This window comes from Phaethon lepturus, unplaced genomic scaffold, assembly GCF_000687285.1.
Source record: "Phaethon lepturus isolate BGI_N335 unplaced genomic scaffold, ASM68728v1 scaffold15201, whole genome shotgun sequence".
NCBI classification, from domain to species: domain Eukaryota; kingdom Metazoa; phylum Chordata; class Aves; order Phaethontiformes; family Phaethontidae; genus Phaethon; species Phaethon lepturus.
This window is the reverse complement of record NW_010517093.1, coordinates 1-9,390: the sequence shown is the minus strand read 5'-3', so window position 1 is coordinate 9,390 and position 9,390 is coordinate 1. Positions and strand designations below refer to the sequence as shown.

General features: G+C 47.7%; 1 protein-coding gene across 1 annotated transcript in view; it reads left to right on the top strand.

Moving 5' to 3' along the window:
- The window catches only part of NOXRED1 (NADP-dependent oxidoreductase domain containing 1), a gene marked incomplete at its 5' end in the record, with an annotated part of 6,024 nt that extends 1,847 nt beyond the window's left edge, over positions 1-4,177 (top strand). The window contains 5 exon segments of the mRNA XM_010296282.1: positions 586-630; positions 633-765; positions 2,099-2,281; positions 3,131-3,334; positions 3,874-4,177. Of these exon segments, the coding sequence (XP_010294584.1) occupies positions 586-630; positions 633-765; positions 2,099-2,281; positions 3,131-3,334; positions 3,874-4,177 (869 nt within the window).
- Between the last annotated feature and the right edge of the window lie 5,213 nt (positions 4,178-9,390).

Here is a 9,390-nt window from a genome sequence, read left to right as displayed (position 1 = left end):
AGAAGCTTCTTGCGGGGCTCTGACCGCCCAGCCAGGAGAGGGGATCAGCCTGCAGCATTGCAGCAGCTGTTTGCATACAAACTGTCAACTGCCCAGTAAACCCTTATATAAAACAAGACAAGTGGGGAGAATGGTCCTCTGGGGAGATGCTTGGAACAATAAAATCCTCCTTCTAATCATCTCAGGGCAGAGGAAGCAGGGATTATTAAATGGCTTCTTATAGATCTTGAAAACTGGCCAGATCCCAAGGCTTGGCTGTTTCAGCTGAAGGCTTTAAATCAGCCTGCACGAGCTGGGTCCAGGCGGCTGGGCTCCCTGCATGTTTATTTGTGGCAGAGAGGCTGCCGGCTCCGTGTCGCTCTGCTGCTGCCCTCGGCCACACAGGAACGGCGATGGGCAGCGGCCAAGGTCCCCCCGTGCCACTTTGGACCAGCAGCCAGCGGTCCCAGCCTGGGAGCGGTGGTTTGTGTTTCACCTGCGTGTGGCAGAGCACAGGTAACCGGGCTGCTGGTGCCCCGCGGTGCTGGTTGGTCACCCGTGCTGGTTCTGTGCGCCCTTGAGTCCCTTTCTCCTTGCTTGCCGCAGCAGACCCGCAGAAGCAGGGGCTCGTGTGCTTTTACCACAGCGCTTGGGGGTGGCCTGGGCAGACGTTGCGTTCCTCTGTTGCCTCCCATCGCACGTGCCATCCTTCTGCTCCGTCGTTTGGCCTGCCGTCCAGAAACCCTGCGTTGTGTACAGCCTCGTCACCGCCGCCCCTCTCCTCGGGTAGAATGGACCACGGCATTTCACAGCCTGGATCTGCTGCCGTCGTTTGGGACCTCGCGAGGCGAGCACGGCGCACGTTCTCTGGCCGAGCCGGAGCTGTGCAGGAGCAGAGTTCTCTCACGATTTCATTGTGAAATGTCATTGCAAACCTTGTCACGGCTGGTCACTTCCCCCATTCCCCAACTGCTGGAGTCACGGGAACGCTTTAGAGTTTCATCTTTCTGTTTAGATGAAGTTGTAGACTTTGTGGCTAAAAACCTGAAAACAGGATCAAAAGGAGTCAAGGGACCTCCAGATCAAACACGATGCTGGCATTGAAACCCCGCTCCTGACAGAGCCTCAGATTATCACTGCAAGATAACCTGTTGTGAGACAGCGCAGGAAACAAGGTGCAAAGAAGCAGCCTGCAGTCTCCACAGTCCAAAAATCAAACCCAGTGCTTCGTGTTTCACTTTAAGCTGCTGCCGTCGCTCCAGGGCAGGGGTATGACCTGTACCCCCTGCTCCTGATCCCTGGGGGTTCCCAGCCCCTGCGGTCAGGCCAGTCCTGGCCTTCTGCTGCGCTCACCAGTGAGGGGCCAAATGTGACGCTGCTCGTCATGCTATGGGCGAGGCTGTTTACTAGTAAGAGGTTTGCAGAACCTGCAAAGGACAACTGCTTCCTCCTCCTTACCAGCTAAACCTAGTTTCTCCCCCATCAGCTAAACCCGGGTGTTGCTGGCTATTGATTTCAGGGCTGAGGGAGGACAGACAAGTCGTGGAGATGCAGTTGGAGGGACGAGGGAGAGGAGAGACAAGACATTGCTTGAAGGAATCTGTCTGCAGTGGGGAGGGATCTGGACCTCGGCATGTTCCTGTGCTGCTGCAGTTGTGATATGACCTATGTGCACTGGGGGAGAAAGTGCAAGGGATGATTTTTACACGCACACCCTTTTTTTTTTTTTTTTTTTTTACGCAGACCACTACATGGCAAAATTAACAATCCTACTGTGGCCATTTCTCCATTGGCAGTGTTAAGGCGCATGGATTAACTTTAACACAAGGCAGTGAGGGTCCATCAAATTGGAATAACCTTTCTAGCTGGTTAAGATGGCTATTGGAAAGGAGGCATTATAAGAAACGTTAATGGGATGAATCCCAGCAATTGTAGACTCAGCCATGGATGGTGCAGTGGGAAGCCCTGTGGCTTCCTCCAAGTTTCCCTCATGCAAGACCTTAAAACCCCACAATCCTGCCCATGCTGTGTGGCCACTGCCAGCTGTGAGCACCTGCAACTTGGGCTCTCCAGGAGCATCCTCTCCCAGTACATCCATTCCAGCTGCCTCCCCTTTCAGGTTGAAGCAACTCCTTTGCTACAGTGCCGTCGTGAGGCCGCAGTATGGGTGCTCTGGCCAAGAGCCCATTCCTGAGCAGGCGACAAAGGGGACAGTCCCAGCAGTGCTGCAAGACCCTGCTGCTGTGCAGGCGATGTGCCCCTGCAGTTCCTGGGGTAAAAGCTCTCTTTTTCTTTAAACTTGGTAGCAGCTCTTCTGGGGACTTCTGCTCGGTGGCTCCCCTGTACGATTCAAGGCTGGGTCTGGGCTGGCAATAATTTTGTTAGCTAGGAGGGCAGTGTGGGGAAGAAAACCCTCCTAGAGAAATCTGGCCACTGTACCCCTAAAGCTGGCGTGGAAAATAGTGTGCATGGAAGGGGGTAGTCACGCACAAGAAGTGGATGGGCAAAATAAGGCAGTGTGTGTCTCCTTCACCAGTTTCTCCAGTTAGCGCCCTGGGGGCCACCCTTTCTTTCAGGAGCACTGCTTTCCATGTACCTGCCACCAGTTTCTATAAAGCTACTGTTTTCCTTGCTGAAACAATAGTCACTTTGAGACCAAATCAGTGAGCAGGAGCCGAGATACGCTGTCTGAGCAAGAACATGGTCCAAAATCTTTCTTTTTCTCTTCCCTCAGGCACAACTTCTGTTTCCATGGAGGTGCTGTTCCTACTGCTGGCTGCTACCTCTGTCCATTGCAATTTCATTACACACTTCTGCAGGCACTTCTAATTCTTGCGATGCTGAATGCTCCTAGAGCAGCTAGAGTGCTCATCATGCCATGATGGCTGAATGGTTACATGACTTTCTATGCGTCCTGTAAAGGACTACTGTTTACCTGATGAGAATGAGCTACAGAAAATAAAAGCTATACTAGACTTGTTACTGTTAATTTCAGTGTCCCTCACCTAAAATGCTCTCAGATCAGAGGTTTCAGATAAACCAGCTCTGATTGATTGCCAATGCAATTCTTCACAGGAGTGGGAGGTGAGAATGTCTCTTCACACCTGTGTGCACACGGGTAACTGACATTTGATTTTGTTTGTCCTGCAAGGAAAATAAGAGTCAATGCTGAATGGCTGATGACCGCTTTCTACGCAGCCCTGAACAGCAGCACATGGCAGAGCCTGCCTCACCAGAAGGCACTGAAATTACTCAGTGACCTTTGTTTTCCTGAATGCTGCCCGATCTGTGCAGAGCAGAAAATTTCCTGCCCACGGTTTGAGCACAAGAGTTTTGTCAGCAAAGGTGCTGAACTGTGTATTGCCCTTAGGACCACATAGCTGCCTGGGAAGATTGCCTCAGATGATGTATTAGCAGTAAAAGATCTGGACTATCATCCCTGAGTTATTTTGTCTCTGGTTCCTCTTTGGCTACTTATCAGAGTTGTCTGAAGCCACTGATCAGGACTGGGTGGCTGGTCACCAGTCACCAGCCACCCAGGATGCAGGAAAAAGAATTCCTATGGGAGTATCTAGAGAGGATAGTTCTTGTGCGTAATGAACTTATGGTAGTTCATGGACTAGACTAGTGAGGATGTTAAGTCAAGGGGACACTGCTTGAGGGAAAGTACTCGTGCTTGTGCTGGATTGTTCTAGAGCCATTAGGCTCATTTTTGCTCCTCATGGCAGAGTAATGCCTGGAACAATTTAGATTCAAGTCTGTGAGTCTGATTGTTTCTCAAAGACCCAAGAAAGAGACTTGTAGTCAGACATGGCAGAAATTTGTTAAATTACTAGCAAGCTGCTTCAGACTGTTATTGTCCATAAATGTTTTCCACTTGTTTTCTCTTCCCAGAACCTTCCCCTGGTTTGACTTGACAGCTGCACAACTGAGAGAGTCTCCCTTTAGCCACCTGCTAGAAAAGAGTGAGCTTGTCTGCTGCTATTTTGCTCTATTATACCTGGCATCCTTTGGAGACTGGCCTACAAAGCAATGATGTGGGCTGATCAGCACCAAGACATCTCTTACTTTAGCTGTAGTGGAGCCTTCTGTGATGTTGGATGACAAGTCTCATGATAAAACTGTCTCCACAGCTGCTTCTGACATTTTCTCAGAAATTCCAGAGGAAACTGCTGACTATGATTCTAAATCCTCATAAACTATAATGAAGTCCATGGCAGAATGCTTTTCTGAGATCTTATCCCTCTCATGGGACTGAGGAGTGCAAGAACCAGCACTGTTAGCTCTTGGACTCTTTAAAATATTCCCGCTAATAACCCTATGTACACATTTGCTTCTACAAGTTTCACACTCTTGACTGCTCAGCAAACTTGCTTCTCTCTGGCTTCCTGAGTCTTGCTTTATTTTGGTCTGAATTTGCTTATTACATAGTCATCTTGGCCTATGAACTGCTTCAGTTTCACTGGGTTTCTGTTGCAGTTTCAATAGAAAAATGAATCACAAAACCAAATTACAGTTATTTTGTAGTGACTACAGCTTTGGCGTAAATAACTAAACAGGATTGGGCCCAGTCTTTTTTTTTTATTATTATTTTTTATTTTCCCATGGGGGATCTTGAGGAAGCTGTTGATATAGTAATGATTTAGCCAGGCGCACTCTTCCTGTTGAGCCAGGCTTTAATCAGCACTTATTCATACTTCCTTGCTGGTGATAATGCACCCCACCACAGACTATGTGATACTTCTTTCAAGGAAAAAGGAGGTAACTGTATATGCTGTCCAAATCCACCCAGGACAAAGCATTTTTTGTTCCTTAAATTCTCTAGTTCAGCTTATGGTATTCTCTTATACTTCCTGCTGCCATCTATCATGTTTCAGTACTGTTTACTGTAATAAACCACTGCCTGGTTTTGCCTCACAGGAAATAATTTCTGTGGTGAGGCCAGGGATTAGTTGTGCATGTTGTAACTAGGCCTCTCTCGCTTAATTATGATCGCCGACAGCAGCTGGCACAACACCTATATACCAGTTATTGTATATGCCACTTATCCTACATCTGGGCTTTACAGTGAGCCCAGTCTGCAGACACTAAAGCCTGGGAGAAATCTACTCACTTGCACTGCAGGGAAGTTGTTATCAATCACTGGTAATTAAAATATGTCTATGATTGTTTTTTGGTCTTTTTAATCAACTGTGAAGCAGAAGTGAAAGACAGACAGTGGTACAATCTGATTTACAGCTTCTGCTTCACTTAGTTCCTGGAAGCAAATGAAGGATTGCAGAAAAGAGCCCATGTGGGGATATGTTTGCTGTTATCAAATGGCTGAGAGCTTCAATGGCCTTTTCTATAATTGGGGGAAGGTGGAACTGTACTTCCTAACTGCAAGGTAATAAGGGTATATTCTGCTATCCCTGCTGGGCTCCTTACAAAGGTGGACGTGTGGTTTGAGTCTCTAATCCTGCCTCTGGGTGCCCTGCAATACAGGGGGAGCATCTCCTTCTACCCTAGTCTGGGCTTGTTGCAACGGAGCAACTGTAGCATAGGGCTCCAGTCCTGCTTCTTGGATAAACTGTGAGAAAGCGAGGTCATCTGCTTTCTTTCCTGATCGTGACTTTCGCTCCAGGAAGAGACCCCTGTTGTCTCTGTATGGGAGAGCAATGGATCTGCTGAAGAGAGGCTCCTCAATCCCCAGCAACTCTCGCACATGTCGTGAAATCTCCTGAAATACAAGAAAAAATACCAGAAATTCTCATTTCAGTTAATACCATTCATTCTGTGTCAGAGCAGCAAGAAAAAGAACTGAATTTCTTTATTTTGTAACTGTTTCACACTTGAAGTTGCAACTCGAGAGGGATCTGAACCCATGAGCTCCATGTGACAGTGTAAAAGCTGAGCAGACCTCTCATTCTCCAGATTTATTAGGGGGTTGTATTGGGTTTGTATGACAAGGTTTTGCCAGCAGGGGGGCTACAGGGATGGTTTCTGTGAGAAGCTGTGAGAAGCTTCCCCTATTCCAATAGAGCCATGCCAGCTGGCTCCAAGATGGACCCACTGCTGGCCAAGGCTGAGCCCATCAGCGATGGTGGTAGCGCCTCTGGGATAACGTATTTAAGAAGGGGAAAAAACTGCTGCGCAACAGCAGCCAAAGAGGGAAGTGAGAATATGTGAGAGAAACAGCTCTGCAGACACCAAGGCCAGTGCAGAAGGAGGGAGAGGAGGTGCTCCAGGCACCAGAGCAGAGATTCGCCTGCAGCCCCTGGTGAAGAGCATGGTGAGGCCAGCTGTGCCCCTGCAGCCCATGGAGATCCACACTAGAGCAGATCTCTACCTGCAGCCTGGGGAGGACCCCACGCCAGATCAGGTGGATACCCAAAGGAGGCTGTGACCCCATGGGAAGCCCACACTGGAGCAGTTCTTGAAGAACTGCAGCCTGTGGGAAGGAGTCATGTTGGAGAAGTTAACGGAGGACTGTCTCCCATGGGAGGGACCACAGGCTGGAGCAGGGGAAGAGTGTGAGGAGTCCTCCCCCTGAGGAGGAAGGAGCAGCAGAGACAACATGTGATGAACTGACCACAACCCCCACTCCCTGTCCTCCTGTGCTGCTGGTGGGGGAGGTGGCAGAGAAAATCAGGAGTAAACTTAAACCCAGGAAGAAGGGATTGGTGAGGGGAAGGTGTGTTTAAGATTTGGGTTTATTTCTCATTATCCTACTCTGATTTGATTGGTAATAAATTAAATTAATTATTCCCCAAGTTGAGTCTGTTTTGCCCATGACGGTAATTGGTGACTGATCTCTCCCTGTCCTTATCTCGACCCACGAGCCTTCCATTACATTCTCTCTCCCCTGTCCGGCTGAGGAGGGAAGTGACAGAGCGGCTTTGGTGGGCACCTGGTGTCCAGCCAGGGTCAATCCACCCCAGGGGGATGGCATCACACCTGGGCACAAATAGCTCTGCTTTCCTCTTTGCACTTCCAGAACAAACAGGCTATGGGTCAATGAGCTGGAGTCTATTCTGCCTAATCCAAAACCATTGTTGTTTGCTAAGTTATGTTGTCAACAACAGAGTCCGTGCACAGAAGAGGTGTAAAACTAAGCCATATTGCTCATTAAGAGCAATAAATAAAATAAGCCATATTGCTCATTAAGAAAATGATGAGTGACTGCCTGGTTGAGCCAGCTGGACCTGGAACTGTCAGTGAACAGAGCCTTGCCCTTTTTTTTGAAGTCAATTCTGAGAATGTAAGCTTCTAATTTGACTGAAGCTTCAAAATACAATTCACAAATCTTTACTGATCTTTCACAGCATTTGCTTGAAACCTTCCCCCAACTTTGGTTTGACTCTGAAGAGCTGTACCCTACTTTATGTGATATCAGAAGAACACCAGACTAGTATCATCAGTGGTTTTGATGTTTAAAATTCCAGTACAGTGGAATTAAAACCAGCAGCTACTTCACTTGTCCATGCTGCATAGCTTCCACATAATTCACTGTGTAGCTCTACCAAACTGACATTTCCCCTAAATTGCAAAAAGTTTCTATCTCACTGAGCTGATGCTATCGCATTTATTTCTATAGTAACTATCTTGGTTTCGACTGTTCACAGCCTTTCATAGATATTTTGTGTTGGGAAGCTGATGTGCCCAGGATTATGGCCTTAACTTTGCACCCGCCCTAGCACACACTTCCTGAAAGACCCAAAGGGACACATTCTGCTCAGAGCTCTGCATGCTTGGATTGTATCAGAGTAAAGTTCCCTAAAACACAAATAACTAGCAGCATAGGGCATGATCTTCAAGAGCATCTAAGTTCCACTGAAGTCTGTGAGATGTTCCCAATTCACTTGAAACAGTTGGAAAACATTCCAGAAGCAGTCTCATTTCCAAGCTTTCTGCATTATGCTGGCTATCGCTTAACCTATCCCTGATGAATTTCCGTTTCTACAGGAGGAAGAACGGGTTACAGTTGGTATCTCTAGCCTGTGGCTTAGTGTTTCTCAGCAGTTAAACTACCACCATACATAATCCTTATATCCCAATGCGACGGTGAGGTTTACAAAGCCTATAAAATTCTTGCCATCTTTGGTAAGTGCAAATGACTATAAAGGCTGTATCTGCATGTACTAGAAATACTCTTGAAGGGCTGCTGTCTGAAAAACTAAGCATTGTAATTTGAAGCCTTCTCCTCCAACCAACAGGCAAAGCCATGGCACTAGCCAATGTTTTTGGTGGCTTATGTTGTTTCAAACAGTTAAGATTGTGCAGCCAGACAGAACTGTGGTGAAATCGCTTTTTGGTGCTCTGGAATAAAACAAACAGCATTCATACTCTAGTCATTGGAGCATAAAAATTTTTCTCTCTTCCTGGTTATTTGTACTTCTACCTTGTGTCCTCTGGGGAAAGCAACTTTAAATCATGATGCGAAACAAACTATTTGGCTCTGTAATGCAGCCCCGAGTCCCTCTGTGGTTTCCATTAGGGAGGGGAAGGAGGGTAATGAAATTTAAGTAAACTTGCTTATTTTCTGAACTTTCAGGAAGCTTTGGAAGGCCAGACTGTAGCCCCAAACTTCAGTCTAGCTATTTTAACTATCAGTGTTTGTTAAAGAAAAGATGTAGGTTTGAAAGGAAAATGACCAGACAATTACATGTTTATACAATGAGGAAGAGACAGATGCTGTTTGTGCTCAGCAAAGTGTAAAACAAGGAAGTAATAATATGTTGCTCTTCTGCTGCTTGAGATCAGTGGCTCAATTGCTGCAGGGTAAGTCTGACTAGATTTTTAGAAGTTCTACAAATCATTATGTGGAAAATTACTGAAAAGAAATTCTGAGAGATATCTAAGATAGGAGATTGATAAGCAATTTCATAGGGCAAGAGGAGCAACACAGGTTTAAAGAAAGGCTAATAAGCACTTCTGATGTACTTATGGTGTCCCAGAGAGGAAGCCTGCTATCTTCCCCCGGCTAAGGATTTATGCTTGAAAAGACTAAAGAAATATAACTGACTGAACAAATTTTTTTGTCCAGTTTCAGGCTCACCCTTTGAATAAGCAATCTGCCTGGGCGGACAGGCTATAGCCTAGCTCGCTTGCAAGCAGAAAGGGTCGGAGCAGGGCTCCGAAGGGCTGAGCAGGGAGCTCCGGGACCCGCAGCCGGCCGCACCTGCATGTGGCCGAAGTCAGTGACGCCCATGGCGGGCAGGCTGGAGCAATTCGCGAGGATGAGGCGGCGCCCGGTGATGCCGTTGGCCCTGAAGCACTCCTGGGCAGGGAAGCGGAGGGAAAGGCGGGTGGGCCGCTGGCAGCGGGCAGCCCTCGGCCCGTACAGCCCCTTCGCGATACTCATACACACACACACGCAGAGGGAGTTCAGGGTCACTGGTGAGAGCGGCGGTGAGGGCAGGAGTTTCCCGC